This window comes from Syngnathus typhle, linkage group LG10 (genome assembly GCF_033458585.1).
Source record: "Syngnathus typhle isolate RoL2023-S1 ecotype Sweden linkage group LG10, RoL_Styp_1.0, whole genome shotgun sequence".
Lineage (NCBI taxonomy): Eukaryota > Metazoa > Chordata > Actinopteri > Syngnathiformes > Syngnathidae > Syngnathus > Syngnathus typhle.
Window position 1 is genome coordinate 14,587,823 of NC_083747.1, and position 22,690 is coordinate 14,610,512.

General features: G+C 52.3%; 1 protein-coding gene across 9 annotated transcripts; it reads right to left on the minus strand.

Moving 5' to 3' along the window:
* Positions 1-2,749: 2,749 nt before the first annotated feature.
* Positions 2,750-22,072, minus strand: tg (thyroglobulin). Of its 9 annotated transcripts, none has more exons than XM_061289127.1 (49): positions 21,917-22,071; positions 21,438-21,537; positions 21,139-21,236; positions 20,910-21,065; positions 20,575-20,767; positions 20,352-20,458; positions 20,144-20,287; positions 19,648-19,833; positions 18,894-19,384; positions 17,039-17,432; positions 16,783-16,821; positions 16,502-16,705; positions 13,515-13,619; positions 13,357-13,434; positions 13,170-13,276; positions 12,937-13,048; positions 12,534-12,695; positions 12,041-12,235; positions 11,802-11,929; positions 11,577-11,727; positions 11,347-11,502; positions 11,114-11,260; positions 10,856-11,020; positions 10,506-10,610; positions 10,321-10,424; positions 10,149-10,254; positions 9,896-10,075; positions 9,480-9,650; positions 9,322-9,408; positions 9,190-9,246; positions 8,933-9,070; positions 8,675-8,851; positions 8,480-8,594; positions 8,338-8,414; positions 7,257-7,403; positions 7,131-7,196; positions 6,798-6,932; positions 6,437-6,619; positions 5,466-5,670; positions 5,323-5,401; positions 5,095-5,245; positions 4,827-5,017; positions 4,410-4,574; positions 4,195-4,350; positions 3,812-3,993; positions 3,651-3,749; positions 3,446-3,586; positions 3,067-3,245; positions 2,750-2,980 (listed from the first exon to the last, which is right to left on the minus strand). In XM_061289127.1, the coding sequence occupies exons 1-49, from the start codon at positions 22,062-22,064 to the stop codon at positions 2,889-2,891; spliced, it is 7,254 nt and encodes a 2,417-aa protein (XP_061145111.1). In that variant the 5' UTR covers positions 22,065-22,071; the 3' UTR covers positions 2,750-2,888. The 9 variants fall into 9 exon arrangements, 7 of the variants coding, with proteins under 7 accessions (XP_061145111.1, XP_061145109.1, XP_061145112.1 ...); XM_061289125.1 differs by having other exon boundaries at positions 5,095-5,242; positions 20,144-20,308; XM_061289128.1 differs by having other exon boundaries at positions 4,911-5,017; positions 20,144-20,308.
* Positions 22,073-22,690: the final 618 nt, after the last annotated feature.

A 22,690-nucleotide genomic window follows, 5' to 3' on the forward strand; every position in this document is an offset into this window, starting at 1 on the left:
ATTTTCATTTTATTTTCCAAAAAGGCATGCTTTTTTCCCCCCAAAAGCAATGATTTCTTTTGATTTTTTTCAATCGATTTTTAATTTTTAAAGAAAAATCCTTTTTTAATTTTTGAAGGACAAATACTTTTTCACTTATTTTCTTAACCCAATTTAATTAATCTGATTTATTTTTTGGTAAACAGATGACCTCTCTGTTAATCAACTGTTCGACTTTTACGTGCGTGGCCACAGTTTGCTGTGTGTGAGAGAGAGTGAGTGAATGAGTGTGGGAGTGACAGAGTGTGAGTGTGAGTGAGAGTGTGCTTTTTTGGGGCGAACATCTTGGCTGTCGAGAGATGAAACATCTTTGCTCTTGGGGCCACTCTAACTTTTGGAGAGACATCACTTAGACATCGGTTGAATAAAATCTTTTCCCAATCAGCCGTGTGTCACAGAAGTGCTTCCTGACCCGGGCCAGCCATCGTCCACCGAGTGTTTTTTTGGAGACCAGCGAAACAACAAAGACCATTCACCACACATGCTACTGACATGTTGTCAAATGGGAACCCACAAAGGAACTTAGTCTGATACAGTTGTTCTTTTTTTACCCCTTCCAAACACGGGCAACCTGGCGGTACAGAGGCGGTTGCGCTTTCCCCCGCCGGTCATTGTTTTTTCCTTTTGCTTCTGCGACAATGTTAAAAACGCCGTTCTGATCCTGTCCAACATGGATTTGCGGCATGGCCAAGGATTATGTGACCTGTTGCCGTGACGCGATGACATACGAGCAGTCCTTGCGTGTAAATGTGACCTGTCCCGGTCCCACATCCTCGTGACACGTGTGACCTGGTGGAGGGCCTTGAGAGAAGTCACAGGCGCCATTTGACACGAGTGACCCGCGAGAGATCTGTCGACGTGCGGCACGTGCGGTGACTCACGTAAGCGGGGACGGAATTGCCGTTCCAGAATCTAGCGTGCGTGGTGTAGAGCAGGATGTCGTCGGGGTGGTTGTAGCGCCCCCTGTTGCAGCAACACCAAAACATCTGACGGCAACAAGAAGACCGCATCAATGCAAGGGTCCTCACTGTCTTCACGTTCGGTACAATCCTGACCCCTAAAAGCTGCGAGGCTGACATACAAAGCACTAGGTCATCGTAATAGAATCAAAGACAGAATGGCGAAATCCACAGAATAGAATGATCTTTGTTGACTCCCCGGCATTGAAGACTTCCAATTCTTCTGTGAAGGTCGTCAATCCAAGTAAATGAAAATCATTGCCAACAGTGGAGCTAAGCTAACTGTGCTAGCTCTTGCGCTTACGCAGCAAACAATTTAGATTATTTTTTACCTCACCGTCTGACAATGTACGTCAATCAAAAATCATGCCCAAACATGTCCATGATCAAATGAGCCTGCGGCTGTCGCATTCTGTCAGTGCAAAAAGCAGGACTGAAGAGGATTTGACATCGGTCAATTTGACAAAAACTAGACTGAGTTACTTCCTGACAATGCTGAACAAAGTAAATCGAGTGATGAAGCGGGCCGCAATAGCAGACCCAGAAACCACGACGTGGCTCGATAAAGATTGGAAATGATGCGCTGACCGTGGCCACCAGCATGAGAAGGAGGAGCAAAGCGGCCATAACCAGAAGCGCGATTCCCCAACCGGGTACGCCGCCGCCCGCTGGAGGAGAACTTTTGCTTGTGGTTGGCCACGTAGTGTTGGCAGTTGCCGTTGCGGCGGGTGTCATCTCAAAGGGCGGCGTTGTTCCGCTCGTCCCCTTGCCAGTCGTGGCGGCACTGCCGTCTGTGGCCGCAGAGCAGTGGCGTAGCCAGGAATTTTTCCAGTAGGGGCGCGCGCCCACAGGAAAAAAAATCGAACATCACCCACGCCGTTCGCTCATCGCTAAAACAACAACCGGGTCCAGGAGGCAAACGGTGAATGGATAACATCGCGCACATAGAATAGCGCAAGCACATTCGCGCAAGACCGAAAGAAAAAAACGGCATGAAAATGGGGCGCAGGGAGTCCTGACCGGGGTGCCGCCCCGGCTCGCCCCGCCTTGGCTACGCCACTGCCGCAGAGTCAGCAAGCGTGGTGAAGCCTCTGGTGTTGTTTGGCTGCCTGTTGGTCGTCCTGACAACGGTTGAGGCGCTGGTCGACGTACCAGTTGACGTGCCGGTGGACGCGCCGGTCGATGCGCCGCTCGATACGCCAGTTGGCATTGTCGTCATGTAAACGCCACCCACGATAGAACACACTGCAGACATGTAGAGATATGTCACAACTCACTCGCGCAGAAGCACAGCTTGCTCCGTGAACTTTGACCTCTGGCTGACCTGTGATACCCATGGCTATGAGCGTTGTTGTCATCCACATTCTTGTGCTGCACGTGCGTCTGTGCGTGTTCCTTTTTATAGCACACACCTGTGCAGAGGCGGTGCCGAGCAGGTGTGGGGCCACACCCCGGAGTGGGGCCACACCCCATCATACCTGCAGAAGCACAGTGCCTCACATTGGATGTAATTTGCACGTGCACTCTGTCACACACTTCATGTGCATGTCACGTGTGCATTGCAACGGTGAGGCACCGTCCAACTCAGCAGGACACTCCCTTTAAACAAACCTTGCCCACGGATACGTATATTTCATTCACGTGGGGCCGTAGGCCAAGCTACTGCTTGCGGTCGCACCCCGCGTGTGGATGCCTAGGGCTGCACCCCATTAGGCCCCCCCTGCACATTGCTCTATGTATATGACAACAAGTTGCAATTTGTACTTTTTATTTATGAAATGATTCTTTGAAGAAAGATCAGTAAAAAATCAACAAGTCATTTCCATATTGCGAGTGATGACATCACACTGCGGCGATGACGACTTCACGGCGGTCGTGGAGAGGTCGCGGTCAGTTGTACGTGTCTTTGTCGCTCTGCGATTGGCCGTGCGCTGAATCCAGCGGCAGTTCAGGGTCGAACGTAGACTGCTCCTCCAGCTGGCCTGCGGACGAAGGGATAGTCGGGGGGATGAAAGGCCGCTGGGGCGTAATGCGTCATTGCAGGAGCGCGTCGCGTGACCTGACCGACCGTTTGTCGTGAGCAGTTTTGCCAGATGATTCCAGAAAGAGCAGCTCCTCTGGCGCAGGCCTTGCTTCTGGCTGAGGGTGGGACTAAGCTCCAGAAAGATGGGCGGAGCTTCAGAGGACAGTACCGGATGCCAGCGGGGCAGAGAGGTCGCCGGCCATGACGCTGAAGGGTTGGGATTGCTGAGGGCAAAAGAAAAAGCCTCGCGTTGTGAAATTTGAAGCGTGTCTGACATATCAACTGTCACTCCTTCACGTCGTCATGCAGCCTTGTGTTTAGGGGTTTGTCAGGTTGTCTATTTGTCGGTCAGTTTGTGAGTCAGGCAGACACATGGGCAGACAACCTGGCCCACTATCAGTCTGTTGGTGCGCGTGGTTGTCACCCGCTCCTGACGAAGTTGGCCACGTAGCTGATGATGGCCAGCGAGAGGCGCCGCTCGGCGGCAGTGAAGCGCGCCGAGGCGGTGGGCCGAAGCTGCGCTCCAAACAGCAGTTGCACATCCGGCGGCAGCGAGTCCTCGTCCCTGCAAATGGGAAGCGGGCCGGGTTAGGACGGCTCCAAGCGGCCTTGGGCCAGGCGCGCCGCACCTGCTGCCGCTGTCTGGCTGGTGGTACAGGAAGACATTGGCACCGCTCTTTGCATAGTGGCTGGCCATCCGCAAGCTGGGACAGACCACCAACAGGTCTCTGCAGCCAAATGGGCAAGCGATCAGTAACACTCAAGATGCAGTCGACCGGCGCACGCCCACCTGGTGGCATTGTCGAAGGCCCGTGAGAAGAGATTGTATCCAGCGGGGGCGGAGCTATGGTCCAGCGAATAGAACCACGTGGCCGCCTCCTTCAGCAGCGAGCTTCCCGAGGCACCGACCAGCGAGCGGCTCAGCACCTGGTAAAACGCCGTCTTGCCACCAGGCGGCGCCGCTGCAAAATCCTGACACCACCCACAATGCAAGGCACGCGTGACTTTGCGTGTGCGTGCAATCAAATCTTATCTATATGCATGTGTGTTTGCACGCATGCTCATCAATATTTCCGTGTTGGTGTCTTCTCACTCATCCATGTGAGTGAGCATGTTCGTGTGGGTGTGCGCATGAGCGTGGATGTCCCGCTCCGACACGCTATGACCTCCGACCTTGACGCCTTGCATCCGGGCTATGATCCCGTCATGCTGCGACGTTCCGAGGAGGAGGTCGACTCTGCGCAGGAACGCCGGCTCCCCGGCGGCGGCATCGTCGTCGCGGGGCCACGTGGGTGACCAGAATTGGAGTGGCCCGCCAGCGACCAGCAGCTATAAAGACAGGAAGTGGCATGGGCAGGGCTCACCAGGCACCGCGTCACGTGGCCTACCTTAGTCTGAGCGGCATTCAGCGCGTGCACAGATGCTGCCCTGAGGCACGCCATCAAGCGGTGGTCGTCATCCGTGCCGCAGTCCAGCTCGGCGGCCAGGCGCAACGTCAGCCGTCTGGCGGCCAATGGCGTTTGGAACAACGTCGGAGAGAACAGCGAACCGCCCTGCACGCCGCACGTTCCATGTCAAGAGGAACAAACAGCCATGAATAACAAGCGTGAAGAACAGCATGGGACAATTACCTATAGAAAAGCAAGAATGCACAAGCAAAAGCCAACAATACACATGCACAGACGCACGCGTAGAACGAAGGATGTTTGCTCTCTCTTGTTCTGACCAATAACAGGACTGAGTGGCGATTCCTCTGCTACTACACAGATGGAGCACACAGCCACAGGCACGTGCTTAGTACTGACCATGAGCAACATGCGATGGAAAAGGGGCGCGCGGCGCATAAGGAGCAGGCTGACGATGTTGGCGCCGTCGCATTCGGCCCCCACCGTCACTCTGCTCTGGTCTCCGCCCAGCGCTGAAATGTGGGCCTTGACCCAGGCCAGGGCCGCCTCCTGATCTGACGCACCCCAGTTGCCGCCCACGTCTGACGCACCTGCATGCCGAGTTGCGAGCGCATCAAATGCGGACACAATGTATATTTTTGGGCGCGTGCTGGCTCGTGCTACGGACCTGTGCTGAGGAAACCGAGAGCCGCCGTCCTGTACGCGGCCGTCACCACCAGCAGGTTTCCGATCGCCGCGAGGGCGGAGCCGTCCAGGATGGCTCGGTTGCTATCGGTCAATGGGTTGACAAAGAAGACCAGCACCGGGAGGCGCCCCTTCTGACCGAGCATGCATGCAAATGTCAGCCAGTGTCAAGTTACCTCATTTGCACGTGACTTAAAATGGCGTCGGTCACCATGGCGACAGGCCTGAACACGTTGAGGTAGAGGCAGTCCTCGCTGGCGTCTGCTCTGCCCGGTTGGACACAGCCGGACCTGAGGGACGTGCGCACGTGCGTCAGCCTCCTTTCACGCGGCCCCCGGGCGCGATCGCACATACCGCGCTTTGGAGGCATCCCGGGTCCCATTCCAATCAGGGAGCTGCGCGCTTCGGAAGCGTAGCGATCCGATGGGCGGACGGGCATACGGAACGCCAAGGAACTGCAGCACCCGCTTCCTGCCCAAGCCCAGCGCTGTTTCCGTGGTGATGCCCCTTAGGATGCCGTGACCCGCGATGGCCACGCTCGTCTCTGCCGCCGCCGCCGCTAATGACAAGATGAATGCACGTTACTGCGACGCGTGCATTCAAAAAACACAAATGGGGCAATATCGTGCGAACTAACACCCGCACACACACGCATAGCGCACCTCCAAAGTATCCATAAACGGGACAAACACACTGTACACACACACACTGTACACACACACACACACACACACACTGTACACACACACACACACACGCACATGCACACACATGCACATGCACACACACATAGAGGAATAACTCACACGTATATACACAACACCATAAAAACAAACAAAAACACGCACACAAACACACGAGTGTGACTATTACACACACAAACGTGAAAAGTTATAGCGCATCATTTGCTACATCCACCCACCCATTTTCTGTACCACTTTGTCCCCACGGGGGTCACAGGCGTGCTGGAGCCTATCCCAGCTGTCATTGGGCAGTAGGCGGGGACACCCTGAACTGGTTGCCAGCCAATTGCAGGGCACCCAGAGATGAACAACCATCCAGACTCGCACTCACACCTTGGGGCAATTTGGAGTGCTCCATCAGCCTAACAAGCATGTTTTTGGGATGTGGGAGGAAACCGGAGTGCCCGGAGAAAACCCATGCGGATATGGGGAGAACATGCAAACTCCACAGAGGGAAGGTCGGAGAAGGAATCGAACCCGCACCCTCCTAACTGTGAGGCGGACGTGCTAACCAGTGCACCATCGAGCCGCTCATTTGCTACACACATCCACAAAACAAAATAGTCATTTAGATCAGCTGACCTCTCCTCAGGTACACCTGGGGGGCGGGCTCTCGGACCACCAGCCGGCAGGTGAAGGCGGGGCTTTCCGAGCCAGGGGCGGAGCTTACGGCGCACACAGTGGTGTCGGGGTAAAAGATGCAGCGGGTGGCCGACTCCCACTCGGCCAATGACACGGCGGCGCAAGACTTCGCCTCCTGGCAGGCTGCAATGGGAAGAGTGCGCACGAGAAGTGGCGTGACCTCACCGCCGTCATGTGATGCACAACTTGAGTTGCCTCCCAAATCACTTTCGAGTCCACGATGCAAAATTGCAAGAGAATTGTTTGGCGAATATTGGATTGGATTGTCAACTTCACCCAGTGATCGGCGAGGCCAGTTTACCATGGAGACACCAATCCCTGGTTCGAAGAGGATCGGCAGCGATGTCGCGGCTGATGTGTATGACATCGTAAGAAGGTGAGGACGCGTCCAGCACAAGCGCTGAGTCGGGCAGCAGACTCCACTGCTCCGTGGACACTGATGGACGGCAAGAAGCCACAAGAGCATTTAGAGAAATCGATCAATCAATAGCACTAAATAGTAGTACTTGCAAGTAAGATTGTACTAGTGTCACCACTCGACTCAGCGGCAGCCAGCCACTTGCTAACTGACCGGCCGGCGAGCACTTTTGAGCGGCTCCCGAGCAGCTGGCGAGCTGCGGCTTCTGTGGCTCACCGTTGTTTGGCACAGCTGGCAGATGGAAGGCAGGACACAAGGCCGGAGACGACGTCCACCGGTTGACTGAAAACACACGCGGTGCTTAGGCACTCTGTTTGCGTGTCAAGTGTGTGCGTCCCTTACCAGGTTTTTGGTACCAGCCAAAAGGTTGTGGCCACGCACTGACCTCGCCGGCTTGACAATCGGCGACGCTCCAAGAGGTCTGTCGCTCTTCGGCACACGTTTGAATTCCGAGACTGAGCAGAATCACGCACGTAATACCCGACCCACCTGTGTGCCCGCACAGAATTTACTTGTGTTACACGTGTGTGTGTGTGTGTTGTGTTGTGTTGTGTTGTGTTCCACGTGTTCCATGTTACGGGGCTGTTATGAGTGTCTTACTCCTCAGGTGCTGTGTTTGTTGCATTCTTGTCATATGCACTATGTATACACCAGGGGTGTCCAAACTACGGCCCACAGCAAATTCTGAAAACATAATTGAATATGGCCCGCACAAGAAGCTTGAGCTCACTTCTCAGTTTCAACACTAGATGGAGCCCGCCACACAAATGAAATCAAGTGAAGAAAAACTTTTACCGCGAGTCCCCAGAAATGGCTGCACCCCCCCCCCCCGGAAGAGAAGCGAACACGCAGCGTTTGACGTCCCATTAGCACCCCCCCCCCCCCCCCGGGCACCAATATTAGCACCCGGGCCCCTTCACGTTACTAAATCTGGGCCTCCTTGCAAAACGTTTGGACACCCCTGGTATACACGCATACACAGTATGTGTCTGTACCCGCGTGTTCCATTGACTGTTACGACTCGTGTTGAATGCGTGTGCGTTCACTTATTACAAGTGCGGTTCACACGCCATATGCTGCTTACAAATCCGTTTGTGTGTCTTTTCGTGTCTCCGTTACAAATGCCCGGTTTTGACCAGTGTCATGTGACTTGATTTTGCTCCACTTTGTACGGAGCGCTTAAGAAAGTTGAGTCAAGTTGTGCGAGCGTCTTGTGCGTGTTACGCAGGCATTGCATTTGTGTTGCATGCGTGTTACATTTTTGTCTCGTGCATGTTCAAGATGCATGATGCTGTACATTTCATTTTGTGTTGCGTGCACGTCGTACCTTCTGCTAGGTTTTTATTTCTTTTGTAACGTGTCTGTTATACGTGTACATTTTTTGTTTTAGTCACGTGTGTAACGTTCCAAGTGTGTGCGCAACCATCTTTGGAGTCTGCGATGAAGCCAAAACCACGGCAACAGGCATCCTCATCACAACGACGCTCACAATCCATGAACCTACAAACATACGTTACAGGTGAAATGTTTGCGTGGGCCTGCGCCTGTGTGAGCGAGTCCGTTACCCTTCGGGCAGCGGCGTCTTTGCATTCACATTAACTCGAGCGCGCACCGAGTAAGTGACCATTTTCCTGAAAGAAACTCGCTCGTAGAAGCTCTTCACCGGACCCCTCAGATCCTCTACACGCACACACACATAAGCAAACAAATGCACACAAAGCTGCGGTGACATGACATCATGCTTGACATATGACACATACCCTTCTTGCTGAAGGTGTTTTTTGGCTTCCTGGCCAGCAGTGGGCGACAGGGGCGTCTGAGTGGCGTGTCGTAGGCGCCACACACACGACTGTCTGGAAACAGGAAGCAGCTGAAGAAATCTGTCGAGTCTGTGTCGTTCAGCTCGGCCAGCGAGCAGCTGGGCTCGCCGTCGCAGCCTAAAACAAAAACACCAGGTTTGTGCGTGTGCGAGAGTTGAGAGTGAGAGCGTGAGCAAGAGAGAGAGAGTAAAGACGCACGTGTGAGACACCACAGCAAAGCATGTTGGGGAGTGAAGACCTTCTTGTTGAGCAGGAAAGACAGTACAGGAAGGGACCTCTGAGTGTTCACCAACACGTCGTCTTCAGACAGCGACGTGAACTTGTTCTGCACTGAAACTGCCCGCGCACACGCACGCACAAATACGTTGTACACAAACATTTGCCCGCCATTACACACACGCGCGCACACGCACACACACACGCACACACACACAAAAGAAGTTGATGGTCCAAACCATCAAGAGTCTGTGTCAAATCTCCGCTGACTGCACAGGAAACAGCATCTGATTGGTCTGCAGAAAGAAGAAAGGTCACGTGACCTCACGTCGTTCTTGCATGATGCCAGGCCAACATGGCTCGCGCTCTACCTGCTCTCAGGTAGATGGCCTGGAAGTCTACGATGGATGCCTGGTAGTCTTTGTTGTCCGTGTTGGAGGCAGGAAGTGCTGACTCAGCTGGTGACAACACATCATACTTGCGTGTGTGTGTTTGGTTTGCAGAGTGGCGTTAGTGAGGTTTTTCTTACTGATGGTAAATTTCTGTCCTCCAAAGTCAAACAGGAAGTTACGCCGCTGCTTGTTGTATATGAGCCCCACCCCGCAAATGCGATTGGCGGCGCTCTGGCCAATCCCGTCCCAGTCCCCTTGGCGGCACATCAAGACAGATGGCGCTCTCAGCAAACCGCAGAGCACAGAACCTGAGGGGTTGGGACAGAAGACGTCAGAGGGATGACACATGGCCGTGGCAACGGACAGCCGCTTGACAACTTTATGAGAGACACAAGCGTACCATAGCAAACCAACAACGCAAAGACATGATGATGCAAGGGCTAAGAATACACTAAAAGGATACAGAATGAGGTGCGCAACAACGCAAGCATAACACAAACACACAATAATGACGCAAGAGGAGCACAAGCAAACGTCACGCTTGATGTCCTACCGCCCTTCAGGCTGTTGCGGTTGAGGATGAAGCCGTGGCAACAGTCGTCCCGGTGACAGCTGAGCTCACAGAAACGATGGGCGTCGGCTAGCAACGCGTCTGTGAATACCAACGTGCGAAACACGCCGGACTCCACCTTTGCCATGGATGACCTCAAAAAGCCAGAAGTAGACTCCGCCCCTAAAAGACATCTGAGCGTCTTAACATTCGAACACACGCATAGATGTGGTGGTTGGTTGCCATGGTCACTTACCAATCTTCCTGACAATCAGCACATCGGAGGCCTTGCCCCTCACCCTCACCAAGCACCGCAACCGTCCAAAGAGCTCGGCCTGACTGTTACCCAGAAATCCCTTTGCCTACACACACGCACATGCACAGTCAGTGTTAGGCCTCGAAGAGCATGTGTGTGGGTGGGTGGGTACCTGGTCAGAAACGTTACAGTGTGTGTTCAGAGGGTGCGTGCTGTACATGACGCAGTGGCCGCCGGCCAGCGCCATGTGGTGACAGGATTGCTCCATAGCACACGCTGAGGGACAAACACAAAACAACCACACGACGTACACAACAGATGTTATTCGGACAAACTGTGTGTGCTTGCCAGTGTTACCTTGAGCACACTGTCTGAGGTCCAAGGTCATGCGCTGCAGGACTTCCGTGTCTTCAGCTTTGAAGATGACCTCTGATTTCGGGACACTCTGAAACTTTCTGAGGACTACACCCCAAAAAAAAACCAAACACACGCACGCACGCACACACACAAACACAAACACACAGAGCATGTGCTATGTGTAAATAAGAAAGTAAATCGTCACTGATTAATTAAAATTTCTTTATTAGGATTAACCCCTTGAGGTGTACACCTCGTTTTCGAGAGCGTCCTAGGTAAAAATAAAGAACAAGGTTTAGGAAAAATGGAGGAAGGAATTCCTGATTGCTTGACTTTTGTTTGTTTGTCACCTGAGCAGTCATCATCAGTGAGGGATGTGTTAGTCCTGGTCCAGTCAAGCTCCGACCCCTCACTGTTAAAGCAGCGCCACGTGGCAGACAGGAGGTCAGACTGAGCGGGCAGTAAGTCACCGATCTCAGTGCAGCGAAGGCCCCGCCTCTGACAGTCGGTCAAACCTACGCACACACACACGCACACACACGCGCGCGCGCACACACACACGAGGCCTTGTATGATGCCGTCAGTCGTGCGGATGATTGACAGCTCACAGTGATTGATGGAGAAGGCTCCGGGAGAGGAGGAGGAGCCTCTTGGACACCGCTCGCACACGCCCTGCCCTCCCGTGTCTTGATAGGTCCCCTTGGGACACAGAAGACACGTGCCGTCGGCGGAGTAGCTGCCGGCAGGGCAAAGGACTGCGCACAAAGACGACATCAGCGGGTCGTGTCACGGTAGCCCTGATTCGAAACGGGTTACGCAATGATGTCATCGAGTGGCTCACCGCAGCCTTCATGGTCGTCGCTTAGTCGGTAACCGTGGAAACAGCCAACTCGCGGCGGAGTCAAGGATACCAGCTGAGGTCGTGAAGTGATGTTGCTATGCTGAGTCAGTAGACGCTCAAAACGCGCCAGGAGACGCGAGACGTTGAGGAACGTCACTGGTTCACCGGAAAACGGGGCGTGACATCCCGAGCAATGACATCACGCTCTCTCAACATACACCTTTACTCACCAATGTCGTAAAGGGTGGGCAGTTCGGAGGTCGGGAGGTCAGACATGTGGGCATTCCAGGTGATCGTCACACTCCAGGATGTGTCGCCGAGACAACGCACACGCAACGCAGAGTTGCGGCACACAGAAACGCTGCGCCCTGATGCTGGGAGCTATGTGCGTACACACAAACATGGCGTTATTTGCTGTCGCTGTCATATTTGCGTGTGTGTGTGAGTGACTTCACTTGAGCTGAGCAGAGCCCCCCGCTGGTCATGTCACGTAACAGCTGCGAGCGTATCGCTCGGGGGTTTTGACACGCCGCCACCAACGACCAATTATGAGACGCCCACACACGTTGAGGAGGCATACTCACTACACACACACGCACATGCACACAAACACACACATACACACACGAATGAATGAATACTACATGCGTGCGCGGAAAATTCCGGTAAACTTGGTCAGGTGAAAAATTTGTACTCTGGCAGGCTCCAGGCAGAGGTCGGAGGTTGCCCTCCCACCGACGACCGAGCGTGTCGCATGTGAACCTGCGGATGGGAAGTGCGACGTGGTACCCGCGGTGACACACCAAGTCACAACCTTGGCGGCCATTTTGCGCAGGGCCGCACACGAGGGTTCCGTGAGCGATGGCGGCGGCAGGACAACCGTCAGGACCTGGAGGACACAAGGTTTCAGTTGGCAAAATGCTAACTGCACACTGGCACATTTTTGTTACTTCCTTGCTTCATTACTTCCTGTCATGTCCACCAGGTGGCTCTGGGCTCAAACTGTACTTTGAGTCATTCAGCACAAAGTTAATGAGGTGTTAGCACGTGAGCTAATCACTAATCATTTCCCAAGATGTCACCAGACGGAGCACTCAATTCATTCAGCACAATGCTAATTACGTAAACAACACTAACAAAGAACAACCCATTGGCTGGCGCGAAACTTCAGCTCAGGAAGCACTTACGTTCACAAGACACCATGCCACCTGTCACTTGGAGTTGCCGGGTCCCCGACACTTCCAGTCCGTCCTCAGACACGCACCAACAGGAGGTGACGTCACATTGAAGAGGGATGAAAGAACCGTCGGGGTGACACCGAAGACCCTGAAGCTCACACCAGCTAGGACCTTTACGCACCATGCAAACAAATGTTCAACATATAAATATGTGTATATGTTTGTACAGTTGCACCTTGACCACAAGAAAAGCAATTAATGTAATTTCCAATCATTTCAATGGAGAAAGTTGATTTGAGTCACACAAGAAATCAGCAAACATGTTCAGTCAAGGTATTGTCAGTCAAGCTGTGTGTGTGTGTGTGCGTGTCAATGTGCGTGTTCATGTGCATGTGCGTGTGTGTATGCATACAGGTGAGTTGTCCGTCAGGACTCAGGATGGCATTCCGCAGGGTCTCTCCGCTCACAGGGTGGACGCACCAGCCTGCGCCGCCCTCTGTCTGCAGTACGGAGAAGCGACCGTCCTAAGTGGAGTCGCACAAACACTTTCTGTCACATGGCCAATTGGTGTCGTCACCGCGTGACGTGATAATGTGCACGTGTGGATGAGAGTATGAGAGTGTGCGAGTGTGCGCGTGTGCTTACTCCGTCACACTGTGGGTGGTACCCTGAAGCATTCGTTGTGATGTCAGAGGCTTTCAGCCAACCAGAAAGCAGCGAGTGACTCTGAGCTCTCTGACAGCGCGTGAGACCTGCAAGGCACACACACACACACGTGCGCACGTATCCTTCTTGTGTGCGCGCGTGGGTGCGTTTGTGTATCCCCACTTACATCTGACCAGGGGCAGTGAGCGACTGCTCAGAGATTCCGGAACATAGTCGCCATCTTCATCGACACACCAACACTGACCTGAACACAGACACAAACGCAGTCATATGCGCAGTCGGCTGCGTTGAGTGCAAGGGCAAGCGTGTGAGGGTGACACCCACCTGTGCTGTGGTAGCACTGCGTGGGCCGCCATTCCCCGTCATTGTCGCACTGCGGACTGAACGGCTGATAGGCGAGACGTCCCGCAGCCCGCAGCATCTGCACGGCTGGAAAGCGTATCGGAGCCAAATTCGTAAAGGAGCAGAATATTCGCCACTCAACACCACATATGGAAACACGCAGCTCGCGTCGGGTCTGCAGCGTTAGCATCGCTGAACTCCATCTCGTCCCCCAGCTGACTTTTTGTCATGCCTCGTCCCCAGTTTTGGTAATGTGTCATCGTTGCTCGCCCCTCCCTTCCTGTGTGCCCTTGATTAGTGCAGTGCTTCTCAAATAGTGGGGCGCGCCCCCCTTGGGGGGCGCGGTGCTATTCCTGGGGGGGCGCGTGTGACCCTGGGGAACAGGCTTTTTTTTTGGCAGTACTAGAATAAAGTGTAATTGCGCGTTTACTACAGCAGGGGGCAGTGGCGCTCTCATTGTTACTTCTGTCACGTTTGCGACAGTGCAACATTTTACGACTTACAAGACAAGTTAGGATAGTCACGGTGGGGAGGGGGGGCGCGAATAGTTTTCTTCTTGCTAGGGGGGGGCGTAACAGAAAATAATTGAGAAGCACTGGATTAGTGTAATCACACTCACCTGCCTCTTGTTGCCTGTATTGTATTTAAGTTCTGTTTGTGCGCCACTTGATGTCTTAGTCAAAGCCAAAGCCAAAGCCAGCTTTATTGTCAATCCCTTCATATGTCAAGACACACAAAGAAAGGGAAATTCCGTTTCCTCTATCCCACGGTGACGAGACATAGTACACAATAGACATACAAGTAGACGACACAAAATAAAAACAAGAAGGAACAAACAATAAATAATAAATTATAAATAAATAATATGAGTGATGTCGGAGTTGTGCATGCTGTTGCTGCTGTCATGGAATGCCACCCTGTCCGTTTTGTCTCACGTCGTTGTTCGGTTCCTGTTATTGATTTTGTCAGTAAGTTATGTTAGTTGCCGAGTACATCTTTTGAGCTTCCTGCAATAAACCCTGGTCCAAGCTGCACTTGGTCGCCTCGCTCCATTTCCACACTCCACCCGTGACACTTTTAGCAGTCTGGACTGATCACTGGTTGATGTCAAGGCATATACAAACAAAGGACCGGACGCCAACGCTGTCAGAAACAAGCTACAAAGGAGCATTAACCCCTACGGACAATTTCTTGGTCTTCGATTACCGTTTTTTTCCGTGTATAGTGCGCCCCCATGTATAGTACGCACCCCTAAAAATGGCATGCTGATGCTGGAAAAAAGCTTGTACCCATGTATAATACGCACCCAATTTTTATGAATTTTTTTTTTTTTTTTTTTTTTTTTAAGTCCCAATGATCGTCACACACGCAGGGAGGCAATGGGTCCCATTTTTATAGTCTTTGGTATGGTCTTAACTAGGCTGGATGTAATTTCTTTTGTTGGCGTTGATTTCTCCGACTGCCCGTAAACGCACCACCGCGCTCCGTGCGCGCACGGGACAGCAAACGAGCAGGTGATCGAGCAAGCGTCTGATACGAGAGCATTGCGGTCGCATGGAGCGTGTTTGAAGTGAACAGCAGAGAAGAAAGGAACAAGGCAAAGTGTTGTGAAATAAAATATTACCTGTAATACGGATTTAGGTAGAGAACTGAACTCTCGCTCTTTATATAGCTGACGTGTCTTGCGCATCCGTTCTGCGCATCTGTAATGGCGGCCTCCGTATGATATCCCGTTTGCGTGTGTGCGAGAGCGAGAGAGAGCGAGAGAGAGAGCGTGCGAGAGAACGCTCAACCGTAGCGCGCCGCCGACCGCCCAACTGCACCGCGCTGGTTGATTATTGTGACAGAGCCGTCGCTGAAATTTAGAAGATATTTTTAAAGTCCTGATGTACTTTCTAAAATTTAAGTGGACCTCAGTGCGCACTGCGCAGGGAGCTTAATTTGGTGCGGTCGCGCAACCGCAGCGCGCCGGGCGCTCACTGTCGCATTGCTTAAAGAGCGCCTTTGTGTTTTAGGATGAACAGCAGAGACCAAAGGAACAAGGCAAAGTGTTGTGAAATAAAATATTACCTGTAATACGCATTTTGTTATTTGCTGATTGAAACTGCTAATTAAACTGTGAATTGAAACTAATAGGAAGAAAACAACTCTCGCTCTTTATATAGCTGACGTGTCTTGCGCATCCGTTCTGTGCATTTTATTTCACAACACTTTGCCTTTCTTCTCTGCTGTTCACTTCAAACACGCTCCATGCGACCGCAATGCTCTCGTATCAGACGCTTGCTCGATCACCTGCTCGTTTGCTGTCCCGTGCGCGCACGGAGCGCGGTGGTGCGTTTACGGGCAGTCGGAGAAATCAACGCCAACAAAAAAAATTACATCCAGCCTAGTTAAGACCATACCAAAGACTATAAAAATGGGACCCATCGCCTCCCTACGTGTGTGACGATCATTGGGACTTAAAAAAAATAAATAAAAAAAAAAAAAAAAAAAAAATTACATTTTTTTTTGTACCCATGTATAATGCGCATCCCAGATTTTAGGACAATAAATTAGTTAAATTTTGCGCACTATACACGGAAAAAAACGGTAAGCCAACGGGTTTTTGGAATTGGCCCAGCCACTCTCTGACTGGTGGCAGGTGTACTGGCGCTTATCCCAGCAAGAACACCCTTGCCTGGTTGCAATCCATTTCAGTCACAGGACACAAACAAAAGATTCACACCTAAGGGTCCAGTCACAGGACACAAACAAAAGACTCACACTTAAGGACGATTTGGAGAATGCAATCAACCGAACGCGCAGGTGGTTGGAATGAAAAACAAGCCCGAAAGCTGACAACTGCAAGACAAAAGTGTTAACCACTAGGACACCCCAGACTGATTCCAATCCTTGCTTGAAATGTCCCTTTGAAATTGATTTGATGAAGATGCCAATCAGAATGGCAAGTGCAGGAGAGCGGGACTCACTGGAGTTGGTGGCCAGTCGCAGCGCAACTTTGGAGCGGCTCAGCAGCCAATCAGACAATGGCAGCGCCTCCGGGGTCAGAAGCAGACTCTCGGCCGATAGGGAGGCATATCCAGTGGGGATGTGGGAGGAGATAGCGAGAGTCATCGCCTTGCTGACTTCCTGTCCAAAGGTCACCACAGCCTGTAATGCCCTGAAGCACTGGCCTGCGCGTTAGCGGGACAGGAACTCGATGATACATTCAAAACAATCATAACAACCATCTACACTTTGGTTTTCTGACCTGAGGAGGAGCGATGATTTTCAGGGCTCATGTCTGCACCTGAAAGAGGAAGAAGCGCGGGCAGATGAGGAACAAGGACAGGGAGGAGGAAGGGGTGCAAGAATAGGCCAGGATGAACGAAGAACAGGATTGTGAGAAGAAGGGGAGCAGGAAGTAGTGGAAGACATGTGGACAAAATGGAGGGGGGAGAAAGAGAAGGAGAAAAAATGAGAAGAAGAACAAGTTGAAGCTGGCTAAACGTGTCTGGTGAGGTTACAGGCCAGGTGGGCGCCCGGTGAGGGCGCAGCGGTCGGCACCCCTCGTTGGTCCACGCAGAAGCACCCGGAGCGTCCGCACTGCAAAGTCAGGAAGTGTCCGTCCCGCGAGCACGCCGGAACGTGGACGTCGGCCCCCGCCACCATCTTGTCTCTCATGCGCAGGGCGGCCGCCCTCTCGCTCTCGCAGCGCGACGGACACCGAGGCCGGACCCCGCGTACTTGTGTTCCATCGATCTTTCCGCCTCGGGTGGTCACACACCAGCACTCTCCGCCCTGACACTGAACCTCCTGGAAGGAGCCGTCGGTCGCGCAGCTCGGGACAAATACGGCCGCCGCCGCAGCGCCTTCAGGGCTGCTGGTGGCGGTGCAGGAATGCAAAATTGGTGTCAGCGCCTACAAGAAGGCAGCAGCCGGTGTCAGTGAAGGTGACCGCATTCTGTTGGTTAGAACTCGTTGAACCATTCCACTTGCCATGACATTGACACGGACACCTCCCGTAATTCTGTCTAGCGACTGAGCCAAGTGTCCGCACCAGGGGTAAGCAAATCCGCTCCTGCCTGTTTCCCAACACACCTGATTCAGATGATCAGGATTGATCATTTGAAAAGCAGGCAGGCTTTTGATTTTTTTACCCACGGGCTACCCAAAAGGCACACCACAAGGATGCATCCTCAGACCCATTCACTTTAAATGAAGCTAACCCCTCGTTATGGCTGCACTTCTGCTGTGTTTTGGGATTTCGCCAAAAACTTTGGGTCTTGAATTTTGCCTTAGCATTGGCATGAGAATGATTAGCTAGCATTAGTATGAATACATATATCACATTTAGCGTGAACAGTACCGTTGGCATTTAGGGTAGCACTGGCAAAGGCATTTAGTATTGGCATTAGCATATACGTACAGTGGAGCCTTGGTTTTCAAACGTCCCGGTTCTCGAACAAATCGGTATTCGAACAAAAAATTCGAGATCCTTTTGCTTCGGATGTCGGACGAAATTCGGTTGTCAAACCTCGCGAGATGAGCCGAGAGGACCCGCATGCCAACTGACTCCGTTCGTTATTAGGTTCTCGTTACTCTGAGGATTGCATCAACTCTAATCATGCATCCAAAGGAAGCAAGTGGGCGCAGTAAAGCCATCCTAAAACACAAAGACGCTCCTATAGCAATGCGACACTGAGCGCCCGGCGTGCTGCGGTTGCGCGACCGGACCAAATTAAGCTCCCTGCGCACTGAGGTCCATTTAAATTTTAGAAAGTACATTAAGACTTTAAAAATATTTTCTAAATTTTAGCAACCGCTCTATCACAATAATGCGACTAGCGCGGTGCAGTTGCACGGTCGGCGGCGCGCAACGGTTGCGCGTTCGGCGGTGCGCTGCAGTTGCGCGATCGGACCAAATTAAGCTCCCCGCGGACTGAGGTCCACTTATAAATTTTTTAAAGTACATCAGGACTTTTAAAATATTTTCTAAATTCTAGCGACGGCTCTGTCACAATAACGTGACCAGCGCGGGGCAGTTGCGCGGTTGGCGACGTGCTACGGTTGCGCGTTCGGCGCTGCGCTGCAGTTGCGCGATTGGACAAAAATGCGCAAATGAAAAAATGCTTAAAAAAGGCGTTTTTTTTCTGGGTTTGGAACGGATTAATTGTTTTCCATTATTTGTAATGGGAAAATATGATTCGGAATTCGAAGATTCACTTCTCGAACAGCCTTCTGGAACGGATTGTGTTTGAAAACCGAGGCTCCACTGTATAATTAAATTCAACATTTAACATAATTTTAGCATCAGTATTATGATCACCATTTGCATTCCACATTCCAGTGGTCTGTCACGTTTGGGACTCGTGCACATACCTGACGCAGGGAGGCGGATCCTGAACTACTCATCAGGGTGAGTCTGACACCGGCTAGAAAGTCCCGGTCCTCCAAGGCGCGGCCCACAGCAAGGACTAGATTCTGATGTCGTGATGGGCCGGAGACGGGATCCATGCGTAAGCCCCCCTGTGTTCCCACTGCACCGCTGAGATTAAAGCTGGCCGCGTTTCTCAGGAACTTCCCGCCAAACAGAAACTCCTGTAGACGGTGAGTGGGGGCGCTGGCTAGAGCCTCCAAAGCTCTGCCCACCGAGGGGAAAAGACCATGCAGGACGTCCACCATGACGGACAGGAAGGAGAGGGGATCCGGCTCCATCGGAAGGAGAGCTTCTATTGCTCGCAGGAGGACTTGGCAGGAAGCAGAGTCTCCCGATGATGAGGGGGCGGGAAGGTGAGATTCCAGAGGTCCCGAAAACAAGCGAGACAGCGACACACGACGAAGTGAGACGCAGTCCTCAGATGCAACACCACCTTTACAGACAACAACATCATCAAGAAGGGGTATTGAAATCAGACATTTTCAGCACATTTCCATCAGTAGACAAACAAGTGACTGGCCCTTGTCAGGGTACATCTAACAAGGAGAACAACAGCTCACATTGGCCAACTCTTATTGTTGGATGAAGGTAACATACTAAGGTGATTTGCCAACACGCAACGCTCGCTTGGATGTCAAGATAGCCCAAATCTGGCTTGGGATCCTAGCGGGTCTTAAGGTCCCGTTCACATCTCACCGCATTGCAGAAAGTCGCCGTGCTGCCGTGTCCCAGGAACTTCGGCTCCCATGGGGTCCACGCACCAACACTGCCCCCCCTGCTGGCACTGCTTGGAGGCGAAGGCCCCTCCCTCCAGGCAGGACGGCAGATAAACGGCCAACGTTGCCTTAGCCGCCCTCCGCTCCTCCTCGCACGCCGAAGGACCTACCGGATCAAAGCATTGCTCAGAACGCGACCGAACCAATGAAACATGATCCCGTGGATAAACAAACAGACGCAGACCACTGTGCCTGGGCCATTACTGAGCTGATCAAGTCAGTCAAAAGCATTTTCCTGATGTCAAAGAAAACGTTTGAGCATTCACTTACCATATCAACTTTACTCGAGGAATTACAAATGCGCAGCGTTGTGTCCTTTTCACTTATTGTGCTTTTGCTTCCTAGTTTTTGTACCCGTCGGTATGACAAAAGTGCTTACCGCAGTTCCATCAGCTCGTCCTTTCTGTCCAACTTACATCGGAAATGTCCGCTGACGGTGAGGTGAACTCCCAACATCCTCCTCTGAAAAACTTTGAAAACCGTCGACTCGGCGAACGAATGAGCGACGCCGACATCGGAAAAGGCAGAATCGTACACGTCGGACGGCAGCAGCTCCACACCTGCACCACAACATGGGCAACCTTCATGTCGTCATTGCGGGAGCGGGGTAAACGTTGGAGTTACCTGTGTCGGCCATCTCACGCCCCCTGCTGTCGGAGCAAAAGCAGTAGGCCGAAACCAGAGGGAAGGCCTCCCGGAAAGACTTGAATGTGGAAAAGGCTTCTGGAAATCTGCCACAAGCCGGTGAGGAAGAGAACAAACGACAAAGCCACGAGAAAAATGGCTGACAAAACAAGCACAGATGATTTGCATGAGATGATGAGTGCGTGCTTGGAGTGTGCGTTACGTGTTGAAGGCGTGCAACATGTCCAGCTCTCGCCTGTCCGTCATGTTGACAAATCGACACTGGACGGGAAGGAAGTTGCCGTCATCGGAACACTGCGGTGGCGAAGACCAAGATGGTGAAGACGATGAAGAGGGCGACGACAAGACGGCATTGTGAAGGACACGACGAGAGAGTGCCGAGCAGCTGCTGGGACCTACAAAGGGTCAAAAGCGGGAGTGTCTTTGGGGGTGTTTGTGGGCATGGGCCTCCACGCACCCACACACACATGGACGCACACACACGCGTGTGTGTGTGTAAATGTGCTCGTGCCTGTGCGCGCTTGCGCATGTACGTACAGCTGTGCGGCGTCCCTGACTGCCTGGTCCCGTAAAGCTCCATTCCGTCCTGGTCCACACACCAACACTGCCTCCCACCGGAGTCACACTGCACCGGCAGGAAGTGACCCAATGGCGAGCATCGCGAGAACGACTGAAGATGGCATGCTGACGCGCCTGAAGCCAAGGTGCAACGCTCAGCCTCGGCTGTCATCGAGTGGCTCGTTAGTCGACGGGCCGTTGGGCTTACACTGCGGAATGGAGCCGTTGCTTCGAGTCGCTGCCACCTGCCGTCCTTCACCGTCAACGCACCAACACTCTTGGCCCAGCCCACTGCACTGCACAGGCCTACATGCAGACGCATGCATGCGAGTAACTCGTGAAAATAAAAGACGTAAATTGCGTAAAATGTTGTTACATATCACGGCCGACGACTAGAATGCAAACAACCTGAATTCAAAGCGCGTATATTGTCCTGGCGAATTATTGAAGGTGAAGGTAGTAAAGCGTGGGCATTGGCAGAAGCTCCCAAGTCAGCCACTAAATTACCTGAAGCGTCCATCGTGAGTGCATTGCGGCCGGCGGTCAGGTCGATGGGGCGCGGCCCTGGCTGCCTCGCATGGCATCACGCTCGAGTCCAGCTGATACTCTAAACAGGAACAGCACGACGTGGTCACGTAAGTGGCTCAATGTTAGCAGAAAAGGCGACGGCGCCTCGAGTCGCTGCTATTGATGGCCTTCTTTTTGTGGTTGTAAACTTTACAAGAAAAAAATCCCCTCCGCCATTGTGATGCACAGACATGCAGCAGCAATTCAAACCGCGACGGCATCGCTCAGACTGTAGTCAGAGAACGAGCCCGCTCGTGTCGCCTCCCTTTGCCGTCTTCCTTTGATGCCACCTGCGCCGTTCGCGAGTGGGGAAGATACATTCACAACTCATCTGGAAACAAGCTTGAATTGAGCTGAGAAACTCTGCCTGTGTCCTTGTTCTGTGAAAAAAGTCTAGCATTGGGGCACGTGAGGCTCACCTGAAGGCCGGGCGCAGAGCATGGGTGGGCCGCACACAAGCAGTGCCAAGGCCACGGCCAGCAGTCTTCCCATGGTGGTCATTTCGTTGGTGACGGCACTGATGACCGTTCTGCCGCTTTTAAGGCGTCTCGAGTGCTTAGTAAGCATTCTCGTGAACCCGTCCCAGCGGCACCGAGAGCGGCGTGACGTCTCGCCATTGGACGAGAGGCTTGGAGGGCAAGCTTGTGACGGGGTGAGGGCTCTTGAAGCGTTCCGGAGGGGAGGCCGTGCAATCTGTTTGTTTAGGCCAGGGGTGTCCAAACGTTTTGCAAGGAGGGCCAGATTTGATCAAGTGAGGGGCCCGGGGGCCAAAGGTTTTTTCAGACATTTTTAACTCCAAACATTTCTTGCAAATACACACTGTTATAAAAAAAAATTATTTTCCCAATTGTCTTTATTTTTTAAATGACAAAATAACCAAATCTAAGCCACTCACAAATCACACACAAATCAAGGCAGATAATAACTCTAAAAACACTAATTCTGCCTTTCATTCATATCTGAACATAACATTGAGCAAACTTTATGAAATAACTTAAATTTACATGAGTTTAAAATTATTATCGTTATGTCATGACGCTCGGGCGTCAGTTCAATACAGTCACACACTTGAGCACTCGCTGTCGTCATCTGTCTCATTATTATCTATACATATACACACAAACATGGTGTCAGAAGCGACTACACCCGACCATAGGGACTTTAAACGCTGCGTGTTCGCTTCGGGGGGGGGG